The sequence below is a fragment of the Bemisia tabaci genome, chromosome 2 (assembly GCF_918797505.1).
Source record: "Bemisia tabaci chromosome 2, PGI_BMITA_v3".
NCBI classification, from domain to species: Eukaryota; Metazoa; Arthropoda; class Insecta; order Hemiptera; family Aleyrodidae; genus Bemisia; species Bemisia tabaci.
In genome coordinates this window covers 19930025-19949608 of record NC_092794.1, presented here as the reverse complement: position 1 = coordinate 19949608, position 19584 = coordinate 19930025, and the positions used below count along the sequence as shown (strand labels likewise).

General features: G+C 41.4%; 1 protein-coding gene across 2 annotated transcripts in view; it reads right to left on the bottom strand.

The window, feature by feature from the left end:
- LOC109042735 (extracellular serine/threonine protein CG31145) overlaps positions 1–19584 on the bottom strand; it is a 107842-nt gene that overhangs the window by 59104 nt on the left and 29154 nt on the right. The window contains exons 1-2 of one of the 2 annotated variants that reach the window (XM_072296873.1): positions 7252–7397; positions 28–2789 (exon numbers count right to left, since the gene is read on the bottom strand). In XM_072296873.1, coding sequence (XP_072152974.1) covers positions 28–1670 — 1643 coding nt within the window. In that variant the 5' untranslated portion in view covers positions 1671–2789; positions 7252–7397. Of the gene's footprint in view, positions 1–27; positions 2790–7251; positions 7398–19584 lie in introns of those variants that run through there. The other variant, XM_072296871.1, reaches the window with a different exon arrangement.

Genomic DNA, 19584 nt, shown 5'->3' with positions numbered 1-19584 from the left:
AGCAAAGCGTTGAAAAATTTTGCTCACCTGAGATTCTGGTTGAGTAGTTGGCCGATGGTGGCATGATCGTCCTTGGCATCATCTTCTTCAGTCGTTTTGACGACGATCGGCTCGATGCCGGCCGAATCCCCGCGGGTCCCGTCGTTGGGGTTGTTGAACATGTACTCCTCCAGGTCCCGGAACCTATCGTGCACTTTGTTCGTCACGAAGTAAGTCCTTGTACTGCTCCTCACTTTATCCAGCTGCCCGCCTCCCGAATTATTCTGCACGGACGCGTCGCCCCCCGAGTTCCGCTGGAGGAACTTCCGCCCGAAGGAGTTGTAGATGCTCCTCACCGAGTCCACGCCCTGGTCGCCGTACTTGAGTCGGGCGTGGGCCGGCAGGGACTGGAGATGGTGACCGCTCATCCCGATGTCCAGTTGGAGATCGATGACTAGCACTAGGGTGAAGAGCACCGCGGAGATACTCAGCCCGATCACCAATCGCTCTCGTAGTTTCATCTTACGCGGCCCCAGGGCGGTCGGAATTTTACCCCTCGCGTGACCTTGAACGCTCCCTCTCGCGTGACCTCGAGCGCCTCCTACAGGGTGGCCTTGAGCACCGCGCGACCTTGAAAGTTTCGCACTTGGGACCGCAGCCCCGAACCTCGAGTAACCCGCGTGGCTGGGAGCGACGCTGTGGATCGAAGGGTTCCTGCCTGGTTGGAAGGCTAGCAGATGACTGATGGCCTTATCGCTGAGTTTCGGCGGCCGTTTGAAATTCGCGCCGGGCTCAGCGGTTTTCGCCGCGACCTTTGTTTCGCGCGCGTCGCGAGCGCTGGTCTTTTCGCTGAGTCGCTCCGAATGCGTCAACCGTGTTATCGCCTCGTGAGAGCCGCGGCCTTGACTTCCTGGATCACCCTTGCAAAGGCGACTCTTGGACAAACCGATGGAGTACAAGTCGGAGAATCTTCCGAAGAAAGCGCGGTCCGATTCCTTGAGATCCCGCGGTTCCGCGATATTACCGACGCACTCTTTTCTAGAATCGAAAGGTGGGGAATGCAAGTTATTAACGGTATTATCTTCAACACAGTTTCCCAACTCAACAATATTTCTAGAATCCGCACTATCATAAATATAAGTACTGGTGTCACTTTGAAATCCGCCGTGGACGCACTGAATACCGGTTGGAGGTGTGTGGAAGGGAACGCGGATGGAATGCTGCGAGGTGCATCCGTCGAGATTCCCCGTTGAACTTTCGTTGGAAGAGCGTTTTTCCGACGAGTCGCACTCGTTTTCCGACTGCGAACTGTCTCGCGCGGCGAACCACTCCGCGGACACATGCGTCGCCCGGTTGCGACACTCGGATAGTCGGTCGGAATTTTGTTTGAACAAATACAATAACGATTCCGGCTCCCCGCTCGAGTTTCCTCGGCGCAAGGTGTTCTTTGTTGACAGTTCCGTTGACGATCCACCGGTTTCCGTTGTCGCCGGGCCCCGGGCGAGGATCTCCTCCGGGGGTGGCGAGTTTTTCGCTTTGGCGCTGATCGCCCTCGGTGACTCACCGGTGAACGCGCGCTTCACCTTTGCGGCGCATTCTACCAACTTGTTGCGTGACTTGCTGACGGCTCCGTTGAGCGCTTCCGCGTCGTCACCAACGTTGACTCGAGAGCGCGGGTCGAAGGAACACATCCAAATCCACGGACACGACCGCAAGAGGGCGCCACTACCCTGCACACATCAATTTTCCAGGCATAACCACAACAAAGTATAATTTTTCAAACAAAATTATATACTAATCGGTGAGTGTGCGAAGTATTTACTGGTAGGCAATCAAAATACACGATTTTTTTTTAAAAAAATTATCGAAGAGATCACAAATATCACCGCACTTTCGCGCGCACCTAAAACGGTACTTCGAAAACAAAACCGGAGCAGTCTCAAAACATGTTAAGCACTAATTAATTAAAATTAATATGGACTGTTGAGTGTATTAGTGAAGTTGTCGGTGAGCCCCCCCAGCCCCGAACCGGATCGGAGACAGGTTCCACGCGGAGCCGCTGTTCACGACACATGGGAGACCTGGAGTCGAGGACACAATATCTTCCGCTTTTTCGTCCAAAAGTATTTCCGTTTTCGGGTCGTTTTCTTCGAGCTGTAGAAACTGCAGGCTCCCGCACTACTTGCCATCGGTGCTTGCTGACTACGACCGAAACATTGTGAGGTTACCCCCCGCCCCGCCTCAACTTGGGCTGATAACAGAGGTGAAAGGTCACGATGATAACGACACTACTTCACGGTGCAGAAAATGACCGTTTTTAAGCTTCCATTACACGCCGAACTAAGCAGTCGCACTAATGTTGCACTATGAGGGAATTAATCGATTAGACTATGATAAAATTCGCACGGTTGCTCTTTGAAAATTTTCACCACGCACAGTTACGTATCCCATGAAAAATGCACGAAAACCGTCGCGATTCTTACGAAACAACTTGTATGATCGCGCAGGTAAAATACCCAGAGATTTGCATAATTTGAAAAGTGGCTGGTATATTAAATTTTCTTTAAGCTTTTTGCGTAACGCTGGAGACAACAATGATCGTCGGGATAAAAATAATCCTCAAGATAATATATCGCCGAGAATTGTCACTAACAATAAGATGAGTTTAGAATCACACGTTGAGCTCGTGTTGATAACGTTCTGATGCCTCTACCGCGAGGAGAACGGTCTTTCTTCGAGGGAGATGAAAAATCGAAGACATTTCGTCATGTAGATGGCAGATTCCAGAGATCAGTCTAACAGACGCGCATCTGCAACAAAAAGAAGAAATATGGATTTATTAATAGGTGAATAATGAAATTATGAGACGCTCGAGCAATCATGAATTTCGCACATAAGTACTCAGATTGTAATTGTCAGTGATTGATAGCATCACATTATATAAATTTCAAATCATAATCTCTTATATACTGCCGTGCTGAGGAAGAACGCCGTATGAACATTCCAGAGTTGCCAAATTTCCTTAAAATGTTCCCCCATTTCGATAAAATGTTTATTTTTTAGGCAAGTTATGAATATTTTTCCTTGAAATTTTCAGGAGCTTTGGGTGAAATTGCGAACAAAATTATATGAAAAATCGGAAGAAAAATATTCATATCTTAACCAAAAAATTCATGTTTTATTAAAGGATATTTTGCAACGCCTGAAGGTTCATACGGTGTTTTTCCTAAGCACGGCAATACACGTAGTCATGAGAGTAACGCATAACGCATGACGCCTGAGACGCGAAGCGCTTCGAAGGGTTGGACCGCGCATTATAAGACGAATTTGTTGAGAGAAACTGCAAGATTTTTTGTTTTTTATTTACTTAATCTCTTTTGAAACATTCATACAACACAAAACACCGTTCAGTAAGCATTTAAAGTCGCAGGTATTCTGTGACGAGAAAATTCACAGAAATGTATTGATCTTGAAGCCGTATACTGCCGTGCTAAGGAAAAACGTCGTATGAACCTTTAGTTATTGCCAAATTTCAATTGATAAAACACGAATTTCCTGGTACACTTATCGATATTTTGCTTTCAATTTTTCAAATAGTGTTTTTCGCAATTCCTTTTAAAGCTTCTGAAAATTTCAAGGGAAAATATTCGTAACTTTTCTCAAAATTAAACATTTTCTTGAGAGAAATTTGGCAACTCTCAAATGTTCATACGGCGTTCTTCCTCAGCACGGCAGTATAGAAATGTAAGATTTTGAGCAAATGAGAAAACAGGGTTGCCAGATTCCGATTTCTGAGTAGTTTTTAATTCTGTCGAGATGAAGCTCACCGGGCGATTTGGCAAGCTTATGAATATTTAGACGCCAGAACTGGGGAAATACGCTTACATATCTTAGCACAGGAGCAAAACCAGTCAACAAAAACTGACTGCCGAACATCGAATGACCTTCATTTTTGCGCGATGCAGGGACCACGCAAGAAGAGAAAATCGGTATTCATTCCGACGCCTACCTCATCAACTTGCTCATGCCTCCGATAATAAATCGACTCCTGTTCAAAGTATTTCTTGATTTAGCCGTCACACGCGCGGTACTTAAGAGGTCGATGTGTCCCCTCCATTTGAAAAACTATGTCTGGGGTATCAATACTCATCGGACTTGAGACCAGTGGTGATTCTTGAAAGTTGGCAACACTGTATTTCCACCGTTTAAATGTATATAAAACAATCGATTCTTGGTGAGGCAACCTGTCTCGCCTAAAATCGATATTTTCAATGGATTTAAATGGAGGAAAAACAGAGTTGCTAACTTTCAAGAATCACCAGGTCTCAAGTCCGATGAGTATTGATACCCCAGACATAGTTTTTTAAATGGAGGGGACACTGAAAAAGATTCTTGCTGATATGTATCACCGCGTAAAGAGCGGTAGATTGAGCAAAACATTTAAATTAACGCAGTGGTTTAACTTAAGTACTGCAGGGGATCATTCCCATCCAGTCGTTGGAGTATGCAGCATTGCAAACTTTCGCAACTAAGTAGGGAGTCATAAAAAATTGAGACTTTCGGTCAAAGAATTCAAGATATTAATGAGAATTAGAAAATGACAAATTAGGGAGAAAAAAGTACTAATTTGGGGGGAACGTAGCCACGGCGTCTCCTTAGGGGCCTCCGCAATAAATTCTTAGGTTTCGATTGTGACGTCACAGTGCATGACAAACCTGATCTCTTCATCATGTGGCTGCCAATTTCTTACGGAAAAATACATTGTAAACGATGAGGAGACCAGGTTTGTCCTGTACTAAGACGTCACAAAAGTAGTGGATCCGTTCTCGCGTAAAAGTGACCGTTTTGAAAATCCGAATTTTCGTGCGTTTTTAAGCTAATTTTTTGGGGAGTTTCCAGTGGTCATAAAACTCCAAGAATATTCCTGAATCAGGATCCTTAGTTCTTTCGATACAGGCAATAAAATAATTGGGCAACAGGCCCATTTAAAGATGAACAGCGTAAATTTGACGTGGAAACTTAGATGAGACAAAATTTGACGTGAGACTGACCTACACAAACACAGCGAAGTTACTGCAAGTATATGTATCTCTGCGAACAATCAGTTCGACTAATGTCATCGCGAGGGAACCATTACGCTGAAAGGTTCCTGGTGATTAGATGTTCGAGTGCCATCATGAATAATTTTCTAAAAACAAACTCCCACACGACAGCGCCACAAGCGTCGATGCAGGGAACTGAGTCATTATGAGATTGATTAAGAGGCCACAAGCACAACCACTTCAAATCCACTCCTATCTTTCCAACAGGCTCGGTACTACAACTTATTTATTACACAGGATGTCAGATTTTAAATAAAACTAGACGTCGCTCACATGTGCAGACGGAAAGAGAAAAACATAATTTAATTTTCACGAATATGTTTACCAGCCTTTATTGTGTTATAACTTCGCCATTGTAGCAAGGAAATCATGTTCGTGTATTAAGGCTCATGATGCGACAGATTTCGAAACAAAGGACGACTCTTAGAAGTGGGTGAAAGGAATCATGCTCAGATACCTAATTCTTGCGATTTTAAGGGTCGGTAACGTTGTATTACACTAGAAATAATGCATTTCTCGAAAAATTGACCATGCTGCGATAAAAATCAGTAATGGATTACTTCGTCGGCACAGTAGAAAACGTTGAAATTTTAGTTAAAGTGTAAAAAACAATCATTCAGTTAGTGTTGCATACCACGTATACTAGGCGAATTTCATTAATGCAACTATTCGAGCTCCATAGATGTCCGTGTTGCTTACGCACGAAAGTAAAGGCGTTTTGCAAATATTCACCGCCTCTTCGGCGGCGCTCAGTGGAGTGAGTCGATGATAGAAGTCATACTAAATGAGGAAACATTAAGAGCTCATATGATGATATGATGTGTTAAGATGGAACATAGAGGTTTTAGAAGTGGTTTCATTGATTTTCTCGTAAAATTTCCTTCAAGGAGCACCCCATACAATTTACAATGTGAGGAAGTTAACGTCAAAATTTGCAGTTTTCATCAAACATTTCATGATCAACTTTTTTAAAAGGTTCGTCTCGTTGGGTGGAGGGCTTTGAAGCGAGGATCTAAAATGACTAAGTGCCTTCTATTCTTTATTTATACTTAGAAGGCAATTCTTAGGCATGAATAATTGCTCTACGAATCATGTTCAGTACATCGCGATATCAAAACTGAAGCAAAGAAGATACTCTCATCCTACACCTATACGCAACTATTCGTGCCTATGAGATGTCTTCGTAGTATAAACGAAGAATTGAAAGCGCTCTGCCATTTTGGATCCTCGCAGTACCCAAAGCCCGCCATTGGCGCCGCGTCGCGCCGTGGGTCGCTAGTGAAATGGTGAGTGCTTGGACAGTCAAAACGCCTTCACTCACGTGCGTATGCAACACAGACATCCACGGAGCCCGAATAGTTGCATCTGGAGTGTAAAATTAAATTTAAAGAGTATTCGTCGCATTCGACACAAACTGAGAGCGATTTGCTCGTTTCTCTTCCGCCGTAACTTATTTCAAGCGTTGCCTATTTGATAATGTAAACAATTACTGATTGTAGCAAACTTCACTTGAAATTTTGAATTATAAAATGATAAGAACGTGTTTGATGAATTTGAAAGAAAAATTTGAATTCCAGCGACGCGAATAAACTAGGCACTTGGTGCGAAAAGACTGACTATCCTCTTCATGACAACGTTATCGCCGGCGATAACGGCAAAAACGCACACCTGGGATCCGGCGTTTCGAAATCTCCGCTTCTATTTTATTTTTTAAATGGAGACCCAACCAACATCATGGCTTGAAGATTTCACAGAATATTCTTTACGAAGAATAATCACTGAAATTTGCAGGAAAAGACGTTCAGTACTATTTCCATGTAGAAAATAAAATATGACCGGAAGTCTGCAACGACACAAACCGAGATATACATTTCTGCAGTTTTACCATCGATTTGTTGATATCTCGTTCAGGAGTTGATTTCAAAACTTCCCTTTGTGTGAATTTTTTTCTACGTGAGATTTTGAAGAGATAACATGTGACGTTTCGTTCTTCTTCAAACCTAGTCTAGTGTCTCATTCATACAAGTGAATGAACCCGCGACCGCCCGCGAGACGAGAGTTCGCCGGTCAAAAACTTCGGTTTTACGATTTCAGTTTGTTTTGATTTTGCGATCCACGACAGCCGACACAAATTGAAATCTCTCGAATGATACAAAAACTACATACTAACCGGCGACTGTAAGCAGGATGACAAGCTCATCGACACATGTAAAAGAACCGGCGCCGCGGGAACATCGTACACTGAACGCTTAACGAAGTACACTCCTACACTAGACATTTGCCACTGAACAGTCGGGGCTCTGCTACGAGACTGGCTCACAGCTCTGAGCGCCACGCTGCGCCGCATCTACTCATCAGTGTCGAGTGGGCGGCTGGCATCAGCTAGATGGGCTCCACGGTCTTTCCTCTCGAAAATAATGCTCCTGGACTTCATTGGAGGGGAGTCGTGGTGAGCCCTTTGCTTGCCTTTCCTGTACTGCCGTGCTAAGGAAGAACGCCGTATGAACCTTTAGGCGTTGCCAAATTTCTTTTGGTTAATCACGAATTTTCTGGAGAAATTGCTCATATTTTTCCATCATGGGCTCCGCGGTCTTTCCTCTCAAAAATAATGCTCCTGGACTTCGTTGGGGGGGGGGGGGGAGTCGTGGTGAGCCCTTTGCTTGCCTTTCCTGTACTGCCGTGCTAAGGAAGAACGCCGTATGAACCTTCAGGCGTTGCCGAATTTCTTTTGGTTAAACACGAATTTTCTGGAGAATTTGTTAATATTTTTCCTCCAATTTTTCAGATAAATTCGTTCGCGATTTCACCTAAAGATCCTGAAAATTTCAAGGAAAAATATTCATAACTTCTTTCAAAAATAACTATTTTCTGAGAGGAAATTTGGCAACTCTCGAATGTTCTTACGGCGTTTTTCCTTAGCACGGCAGTGTAGCAGGGGAATGCTGCCGTGCTAAGGAAAAACGCCGTATGTACCTTCGAGAGTTGCCAAATTTCCTCCGATAAAACGTTTATTTTTGAAGAGAAATACGAATATTTTCCCTTTAAATTTTCAGTAACTATCGGCGAGATTGCGAACGAAATTATGTGAAAAATTGGGAGAAAAATAATCATGAGTTTACCAAGAAATTCGTGTTTTATCAAAAGACATTTGGCAACGTCTGAAGGTTCATACGGTGTTCTTCCTTAGCACGGCAGAATAGGTCACTAAACCCTGTGTTTTTTATTAATACTTTGAAAGTACCAGGCGAGTGGATTACGAAATGATTTATTGCGTATTTTTCGAGCCAAAATCCTAGACGAATCGGCTTTTAAAAATTCCGAAGTCTCGAAGGAATTTCAAACGCGCCGGTATGGCGGGAAAATAATGGAGGTGATGTACTACGGCAGTCAATACGCAATCTCTACTCATTTTCCATTGGTGTTTGTTAGAATAAAACGTACTTCAATGTGGAATTGTTGCTTGTTTACTACGGATAACACGAGTGAAATTCGATTCGTTGATTCTGGAGTTACGGTTTCGACTTTCCTGATGTTTTCATACACGGGGAGTAGAGAGACATTTGACGGAAGTCGTAGAAACCCGTGCTCCCTTCTGATTGGAGCTAGGTGAAGTAGTGCTATTTGCACTGCGTATTTCTCGGGTTTTGAGTTACCTTTTCGGTATTAATGTGCGTCATTTACCTTCAGAAAAATGTATTGGCAAGTCAAAATTCGTAAATACTTTAGTGACACATTTCCTATGGATCATCCTCTCAGGAGTAAAAGTAAGAGTGATTTTGAGTTGATATGGGTCGTATGAGGATGGCAGGGAAATTCAAGGTTGCGTCTTGGGTCGCGTGCGACTGCCGCATGCCACCGCAACATTTCAACCGAGTCAACGTCCTTCCCACGTTATTGGCGTGTTTCTGCGTTAAGCGTAAATTCTGAACTACTGTCAAGTGTAAGTTTAACTTTCCGACCAGAGGTTGTATCAAAGCAATACGTACGTAAAACCCGAACACTTTCAAAATGGTCACATATGTATTATAAAACTGAGGACAATTAGTATCCCTCGTTAGAGGGCTGTTTAAAAGTACCTTCAAAAAATTCTTACGACCCTGTTAAAAATTATGATTCAGGATTAACTCTTTGCATTTTTGGGGTGAAAATTGTTTTAAAAAAACCACTATTATTGAGAGTTTCTCAACACTTTTTTCAAAATTACCGGTGTTAAACACTTGCAACAGGCCCATTAAGTTCATAGCTTGTTATAAATATTCTCAACAACTCCATACCAAGAATCTTCCAAATAAAGGGGTGCTAAACACGGTCAGTAGTCCTGGTAGTTTTTTTTTTATCGAACTTTTTGAACATTAAGTTAAGTTGTTATGTCTTTATTTTATTGATTTGAAGCATACACAATAACTTGATATAATGGTCCCTGCTTTTAGCTGTTTTCCGCGTTGGAATGTTTCCTACGGAGAATCACGAAAATGAAGAAGAAACTCGAAGCAAATGCATTCCCCCCCCCCTCCCCTGGTGAGAGGACATCTTGCTTATCACGGATGTGATGCTTCTACTGCACACTAAAGGGGACTAAAGAACTGCATTTCGACAGAGAATGGAATTTCCTGAAGGTCGATTTTTCTTATAGCTGCCTCAATTTCAGTGATTTACAGATTCAACTGTCAGTTTCTTGAAAGCAATTTCTACAATTTAGCTCGGATCTTTAGGATGCTGAAAATTGCTGACAATCAATCAGTTGACGATTCAGACAGTGATTTTCCTCGAGTCAATTAATCACGATGTTTAAATAGCGTGAATATTTAGCTCTGATGTCAAAGCGCATTCAGTTAGTAGGTTATGTGCTGTAGACAATTTTCCGAGAAATCAGCCATTAAAGTCATCATCTATTCCACGAACTGTGTTAATGACCCTTGGAGATTTTCCGGATCGAATTTTGATCGGTTCATTTTCCTAAACGACGAAATTATGTACGTCAGTATTCAAAGCGTCTTTTTCTATTGAAAAGTGAGCGTCGGTGACACTTTTATGACAAAACCTACGTAACTGACACTTTCATTTCGAAAAGAGCGTATAAGCGATACGTACATTTCGAAGACAGCGTAAGCGGTACTTGTGCTGTGAAAAGGATGCAATTAAACTGTCATTCTTTTTCTTTGAAGAAAAACATGCATAAATAAGGGTGCATATATTAAAATTCGTCTGCACAACGTACGTGAAGCGATGACTGTAGCTCATTCTCAGTTTGCCTTCAGTGTCTAGTGTAGGCAACACTACCTTCCACGTGATATCATCCTCAAAGGTCACGATCAATCAATGAAAAGGACGGGAATAGGCGAAACCGAGCGTGGAGCTGTGACTTTCGCTCATCGTCAGTTAGCCTTCAGTTTTCAGTGTAGGCAATACGAGCTCCCGCGTGACCGAATAGTGGTATCACCCTCAAAAGTCACGATCAATCGATGAAGATAGTAGGAATAGGTTTAACCTTTAAGTGAGTATTTCTTCATTTTCTTTTCCTTATTTTCATTTGTTTTCTTCTTTGATTGGTTGTCAGGAAACGTTGAGAAGACGAGGCTTTTGATTTCATTATCGTCTAATTTTTTTAATGTTGAACTTTCGGATTGCTTTTGTTGAGCACGTCTAGAAGTGAACTTCTAGAAGTTGGCGATCCTCTTCTCCGTAAAATTCAAGAGAATTCTGTGGTATCCGGTGGTTTAAGCTTCTTAGGCATCTCTGAACCCACTGAAAATACTCCGCCTAACCTCGTCCGTAAATTTCTCTAACTGAGATTTCGATATTTTTGGCGCTATATGAATGTAGTAGGAGAAAAATTATAAGGATATAGTCATTTTTTGGGGGGTTTTGCTTCATACTCATCGCCAAAATGCAAGAGCAACGATCATTTTTCGAAAATTTGAGAAAACCATGGCGCCTACTAAGAGCAATGCTTGGAAAGACGCATTTTTGCAAGAAAAAAGTATATTTTACCACCACCACACGCTTATAGGGTCTAGTTGTTTAGTCTTGGGCTGTAAATAAGACAGCTGGATATACGAGAAATGCGGGCCAATCATATCAAACAAATTCAAAAACAAAATAAAAAACAAACAATTTGGAGAGGAAGAAAAATAGCTTCAAGCGACCGTTTGTTTGACGAAGATATCAAATATTCAAATAGGATTAAGTTGTCGCACGGGGTTGGCCCGAGTCCAGCCGGACGGTTCCAACTACCAGCTCACCTCTCTTTCCTGACCCCCAGAAGCCCAAAAGTTGAGTTGAGACACGATTTAATGGTATAAAGAGCAATGCATCCTGAATACAAAGTAATATGTGTCTTTAAAGAGTCAGGGTCTGCTGTCGCCAAATTTATAACATATTAAAAATAAAGAGTGATGATTTTTCTTACGAAAAAATACAAAAATACATCATACTTTTTAATCTGTACAAAATATTCCAACAGTATAACAAAAAGCGAAATTTGGTGAAATTCAAACCTGCATTAATTTAGGTGAATTTGCGACGCATTTTCAAAGAACTGAACCAAGTTTGAAAGAAAGGTACTGCGTCACAACAAGACCAGAGCGAATAAAGTTCAAAGTAAAAATTAAGCTGAATAATTTTAACGCTCGATCAGATTTTTTCAGGAAAAATTACTCAGTAAATCAATGAAAAGATCAAGATTTTCTCTAGACTCAACCAAAATATTAAAAAAATCTGATAACAACTCAGCACAACTAAACAAGAGCCAAATTATGATTTCTCACCGAAAACTATTCCTGGATCTCAATTTTTGAAAAAAGAAAAAAAAACTGTTAAGATTACAGATCTCCTTCCCGAATGTCTCGCACGATTATCAGTTTTTCGGTGCTTAAACTTCATTTCCTGATTATACCTTCCAATAAAAAATGAATCAGTGCCTATGGATCCCTTACCCTCCCTCAATCATTCTTTACCACTCTCTTGCGGCGCTTACAATATTCGATAAAAACCAGTGGCGTGGCATGCTTTGCGATACATCGATTGATCTGTCATTTAAACCTATGGAAAAGAATCGATAAACAGGATGTTCGTTGCGAACACCCTGCTTATCGATTCTTAACCATAGCTCCAAACGGGGGAACATCGATAGTCAACCGTCTCGCGTCGCCACTGATAGAAACCTCGGCTCGTCTAGTGACTTGACTAAGATAGAGCTGCTTAGTCTTAATTTTATGTACCCTTCTTAAAACTCATGAGCCACGACGGGTTAAGTTAAGAGAGTTATCCGGAGCTCAAAAGTTTCCAGTTATCATGGCATTGAATACAGAACGGCTCAATTCAATCTGAGAAAGACCTCTGAGCCTATCCTATCTTCCGCTCTCATCTACCCCTGCTTGCATCTGTATTTATTCATTCCTCCGGCCGGGCCCCTCCTCCCATGCTGCCGTGTTAAGGAAAAACGTCGTATGAACCTTCAGGCGTTGCCAAATTTCTTTAGATAAAACACGAATTTTCGAGAAAGCTTCTGATTATTTTTCTTCCAATTTTTTAGATAATTTTAGTTCGCAATTTCACTTGAAGTTCCTGAACATTTCAGGAGAAATATTCATAAATCTTCTTTAAAATAAAAATGTTATCGGAGGAAATTTGGCAACTCTCTGATGTTCATACGGCGTTTTTCCTTAGCACGACAGTCACTCTCCTTCCAACGAGACACAACTTACCTGCTTCGTATTCTGGGTGTGTGGTCATACGGACCCCGATATTTAAATATCCGAAAAACAAAAATCCACGCCTGGCGAATACAGAAAATAAAAATGAATCGGAGTGACATTGAAAACAGGGCGAAAAATAAATGCACCATTTCCAGAGAGAGGGGTAGTGGAATTGCGAATTTGATAAAAGCTACGTGACCGCAACTGCCATTCAAACATTTTAAGATGTATGAATGAATGATTTGGTTAACTTTGCTAAGTGAAAAAGTCTGTTTTTTCACAGGCGTAATTAAAGCAATTTTCTGGGGGTGGCCAAGCCCCCACTTTTCCAGGAAAGGTTCGGGGTCTTCAGTCATTGGTAATAAGAGTAAAAGCAAAAAATAAAAATAAAAAATAAAAATAAATTTAAAAAAAAAACTGTTACTGCCTATTTTTGCCGCTAGTACCCGTAAAGCACCGCCACACCAAACCGCGTCGTTGAAAGTTCACGTCAGAATAAAGACGCTAAAAATACCACGCACACAAATACAATACAAACACCAAACACACGAAACTCGTAAACGCATCGCATTTAAAAACAAGCACACCTAATACACCCAACACATAACCACATCAACCACAGGAAACTCATCGGTTGTATCAAATTCATAGTAGACGACAAACACATCAGTGTTATACAACAATGGGCCTGTTGCAAACTTTTGCTAGAGCAAAAATATGAGTTGTTTCTTATAGATAATGCCTCAAAAATCACGATGAGCGCATCGGCAAAGTTTGAAATGCACTCATAACTTCACAGTCTGCGTAAGAAATTTGCGGTTTTTTTGAGCTTCCCGCTTCAAAAACGATACTACGGCACAGGTGAAGATTTTGTAAGAGGAGTCGTTCCGTCGTCGGCAATAATCATCATGGCCGACGCCCATCCGCCAAAACACGTTTGAAGGGACGAGATAACACCTGAACTGGATTAGACCAGATAACAATCGGTGTGTTAACGTTCATATTTGCCACGCCCGAATTGGTTGACCTTGAACTCTCCTCGAATTACGCGCGGAATTGCGCGCAAGCGTCGGCCATGATGAATATCGCCGACGATGGAGCGACTCCTCTAACAAAATGTTCACCTGTGCCGTAGTATCGTTTTTGAAGCGGATTATAGAGCTCGTTTCAGAAAACTTACCCAGTGGCAAGGCGTGAATGATAGATTATCGATACTTCCTCATTTAAAGCTATGGTAAAGAATCGATTATTACGGTGTTCGTTGCGAATACCCTGTACATCAATCCTTTTCCATAGGTTTAAATGGCCGATTGATCAATATATCGAAAAGCACGCCATGCCACTGAACTTACCCCTTTTCGCGGTATGCGCGGTACGGAATACACGTGCATAAAGCGAAAAAGGTAAAGTTATCTGAAGCGGGCTATACCTTTATACACAACCACAGGGTTGCCACCGAATCTAGAAAATGCAATTCCTTGACATTTCCCTGTTTTCCCTGACACATTTTGATGAAATTCCCTGACAATTGAAGACTGTGGGTCAGATGGTTAAAAAGACATAATTAGAGATAGTTCTTAGGCAAAATTTGTTGTTCAAAACGTCAAATCCCATCTAGAAAGCAAAGAAAGGTGACTCAAAAATGTTTCCCTGATATTTTTGCCATTTTCCCTGACATTTCCAGGTTGTCCCTGACTTTTTAAAATTCTCTGACATTATTCCGGGGTTTCCTTGACTGTGGCAAGCCTGAACCGTACAATGAAAACACCCAGATTTTAAATACTTTAACTGAGTTAATGATTTCAAGAGACACCGCCAAAGATGAGAGAGTGAGAGGTTGCAGTTTCCAGATTGACGCCGGGCTCGGAAACTCCGAAGAACTGGAGAGTAATCTCGGAGAGCGGAAAAAGGAAATGCACCGATGAAGCAAATCCGATGACACACCCGGTTCTGCTTTATGCTTTGTTCCTTGTTTCCCTGTCATCCAGTATTGCTTCCTACAAAAATTTGCTCCATTATTCTTGGCCGTAACCAGTTTGAAATTTGTAATTCCTTCTTTATAATGAAGATTTTGCCCAAAAATGTTTTATTTCCCTATCTTAAAGTGCTTAGCGAGCCTAGTCCGCAGTATTTTCCATAATTATTTTCTGAAATAGGAAATTGTAGAAAAATGCATTTAAAGACGAGAAATTGTGCCGCCTTGTGAAGTCATCTGTCGGCATATTCCATTTAAACATATAAATTTTAGCAGATTAGGTTATTTTGTCATATACCCTCTAATAATTTTTCAATTTAGAAACCAAATATACCCTCGTGCTCAGTTTTCTTAGAAGTTTCATTTTCTCCAATAATTTCAGAGAGGAGTGAACGCTTCTTGCAGAGCTCGTTCGACGCTTTGGGAAAATAGACCCTTAGATAATGTTTCAAACGATGAATCTAACCCTCATTGCTCCGCCGTCCACTTTTATCTTTTTTTGTGCTGTTTTTGGCAGGTCAAAGACCTTGCTTAACGGGCACGTTCAGTTAAAATTTGCCTACATTTTGCAACAGGGAACTTCAATTTTTGGCACATTTCACACAAAACGTATAATTCATTAGATTCCCTACATAGAAAAGTGCTATTGTAATCGGGTTAAAATTAAAAGTTCGAAATTGCGAAGTGTAGTTAAAAAATATTAGCGATTCTCATGATTGAACTTTAGAACAGGATTTTAGAATAAAATAAGAATCTTAGTAGGTATAAAATTCTAAGAATTTGCGAGAAAAAAAATGGTGAACTGCCAGGTATAAACATTACCTACATCATATGCGAATTAGAGGAGAGATCTTTTGAAATTAGATATTGATGGTGATTGTATGTGGCCCGGTACTCAGGAAAAATGGATGTCAGAGGGTTGTTTCTCAGCATTACGATGTCCAATCTTGGTGCCAACAGTTGGTGCTAAAATCTCTCAATGAATTCTTCGAGGTTATCGGAGATGGCAGTCGGGAGGAGATGCTTCCAGGGATGCTTGAACGAACCGGGCATCAGTCGGCGAACCATTGAGAAATTAAGTGAGACGTGAGTCTCACTTAATGAACACAAAAACTGTGTATCTGAGCACTTTAGAGATACTTAGTATTATTTAGAAAAAACTTGATACTATCCGAATTGGGGATGTTTTGTTATGTTGATCGAGCAAATCCACAACTTTTAGCAACAATCCGACGACAATGAACTCTCCGCCGGTCCGTGCGCCCGAACTGTGATTCCGGTGATCCAGTGAGCCAATGATGATGGCAGCTGTCTTGAGAAAACTTGTACGTCATCGTCACGACAGTGAACGGTTGTGTTGATGATCGACAGGTGATGATCCTCGGAGTGGCTTAGTTTTTAATCTGAAGAACTGGGGCGGGGACTGGAGACGACGAGGATCCAATGGCTTCCTATCGTTAAAAGCTCAAAATACACAACTTTGGCTAAAATAACACAACTCTGGCTCAAACCATACAAATTTGGCTCAAACCACAAAAATTCGGGTCGAACTGCACACATTTGGCTCAAAATCCACAAATTGGGCTCAAATCACACAACTTTGGCTCTAGCTACACAAATGTGGCTTAAACTACACAACTTCAGCTCAAACTACACAACTTCGGCTTAAAATACACAACTTCGGCTCAAAATACACAACTTTGACTTAAACAACACAAATTTGGCTCAAACTACACAACTTCAGCTCAAACTACACAACTTCAGCTCAAACTACACAACATCGGCTTAAAATACACAACTTCGGCTCAAAATACACAACTTTGACTTAAACAACACAAATTTGGCTCAAACTACACAACTTCAGCTCAAACTACACAACTTCGGCTCAAAATACACAACTTCGGCTCAAACTACACAACTGTGGCTCAAACTACACAACTTCGGCTCAGACTACACAACTTTGGCTCAAACCAAATAACTCTGGCTCAAACTACACAACTTTGGCTCAAAGTACACAACTTTGGCTTAAACTATACAACTTAGGCTCAAGCTACTCAACTTTGGCTCAAACCATACAATTGTGGCTCAAACCACACAATTGTGGATCAAACTACACAATTGTGACTCAAACTACACAACTTTAAATCAAAATACATAACTTTAGCTCAAAATACAAAACTTTAAACTCATTTTAAAGGATAGCATCCTTACAGAAAGTCCGGGAAAGTGCGTGTGAGGAGCCGCGCATGAGAAAAGTGGGTGATTTCACGTTACCAGGAGTAGTCGCGTCGCCGTAGGTTCTGAAGGACCAAGGGCAAAACGCTTAAAAACTGAGTAGATAAACAGAAAATAAAATAATGACCCTACCTAAACTTGCAAAAAAATATGAAAAATTACCATCATATTTAGAGGCGGACTGGCACCGCAGAGTGGCCCGGGAAATTACAACCCAACACCCCCCCCCCCCCCAAAAAAAAAACAGCGCCTCTTTGGCGTTCAGGTCCAAACTAAGTGTGGCACATGAGGAGTGGCTGCAACAGGCGCCATGCAATCACAACAAAGGGTCTGAAATGAGAAGAAAGAAAAAAATACGAGGAAAAAGAGAAGGAAAAAAGGAAAACAACAAAAAGACTTCCTTCATAAACTGTGCTGCTAGAACCTATGAACAGTGCATAAACCTATCGGAAGATATCATCCACTAGACCCTTCAAACTTCACTATCGCCTTCAATTTTGCGACATAGGCAACATATCTACAGGGGAGCGCGAATAGTTACTATCCAAAAACTACACATGGCCTCAACTTTGAGAGCTTTTCTTGAGCTTTGAAGTTGATTTCGGAGAAAACCAGTGTAACTATCGTGTTTCTCGCTAAATTTTACATAGGAACCATAATTACTTCGGTAACTCCTGTCACATGCAAGAACTTCATTTAATCTTGAAAAATTGTTAGGTCCCTGTAAAATATGTGTGGCTTTTTATGTAACTAGTGCGGAGAGGCTTTCCTGAACTTTCCAGCCGAAAGGACGTTAGCGTAACGCTGGAGCTTAGTGAGGACAATCTGGCGTCGATTTTGAATGAGTTAGCGCGCACGCTACGCACGTTGATTAATTTCCTTCATCAATGGCATCACGAAAAGCACGAGAAACACGTGGAAATTCAGAGCGCAAGGACATGCGCGCCAAGACGGACCAAGTGACGAGAATTAGACACTATTCGCTACGGTTTACTTTCTATCCGTCTATGCTCCCTTAAAACCTCATGCCTTGTCCAAGATTTTGCCATATTGACACCTTATCAGCCGTATGAACATTCGAATGTTGCCAAATTTCGTCTTAAAAATATTTATTTTTGAGAAAAGTTGGATTGCGTTTTGCAAAAAGGAACCACTAGCATTGCAATGCTGCTAAGATTGTGCAACTTCTTTTGTCTTGGAGGAAAAACCCGACTATCCATTGATAGTTTCTATTTTACTCGCTAAAAACTGAAAATTTAAGACAAAAATTACCATCTAAATTTCACAGTTTTTCACGATTTCCGCAATTTTATTGCAAAAGATGAAGTTGCACAATCTTAGCATCATGGCAATGCTAGTGGTTCCTTTTTGCAAAATGCAATCCATGTTATAAGTATTATTCCTTTGAATTTTCAGACACTGTAGATCAAATTACGAACGAAATTCTCTGAAAAATTGGAAGAAAATGATCAAAAAATTTTACCGAAGATTCGTGATCTGTCAACGGAAATTTGGCAACGTCCGAAGACTCATGCTGTGTTCTTCGTTGGGTCGGCAGTAGAAAGGCGATCGGAAAAGTCGAGCTTCAGTGGGCCAATTCAATTCGTTGGCATCGACATGAATCGATCGAAAAATAAAAACGCGAATCAATCGATTCACGCGCACTTGCGGTCGATCGATTCACGGGTTTGTAGATAGATTCAAGAAGTTTTCGATCGATTCAAGAGGTTGTCGGTCGATTCACGAATTTGTCGGTCGATTCACAGGTTTTCAGATCGAATCAAGTCAATCGATTCATGTCAATCGATTCAAATCGATCGAGTCGACACCGGTTTTTAAAATAATTTGTCGATCAAATCGGTGTCGATTGGTTCACGTTGATCGATTCACGTGTTTTTCCTCGATCGATTCCTGTCGCTTTGTCGACACACTTTGTCTATCGATTCAAGAGGTTGTCGATCAACGCAAGAATTTGTCGGTCGATTCACAAGTTTGTAGATCGAATCACGTCGCTCGATTCATGTCGATCGAGTCTACACCGGTTTTTTTAACAATTTGTCGGTCAAACCTGTGTCGATCGGTTCACTTTGATCGATTCACTTTTTTTTTAGCTCAACTCATGTCGATCGAATCCCTACCCTCCTTGCTAATGCACTGATTAAAATTTTTAAAACTTTATACGGATTGCTTTTCGGGAGAACCGCAGGCTCCCTTTATCAGGCTGTTTTAGGACTTGGAGGAGTCTATAACTTGAAAAAATAGTTCAAAACGTGTAGTGAGCATAAAAATAGTTCAACCCATGTCCGTCGTGAGATGACTAAGTGCAAAAAGAGTCGTTAAAATCCCATGAAAACGCGACTTCGCTCATCGTGTCACACCAAGTATTCTAAGTGAGGCACCATACATTGTATAAAAACACTTTGAAAGTCAAGCGGAAAACATCGAAGTTACCTATTTTTACCTCGGCTCTTGTTTCTTTGCTGAATGTGATAGTTTTACAATGAATCTGTTGCAAACTTCAATCACGATGATCGCATTGGCACTTCTCACCTTACAACCATTCTTTCGCGTTGAGTTGTGAGACCGGGATGACGCC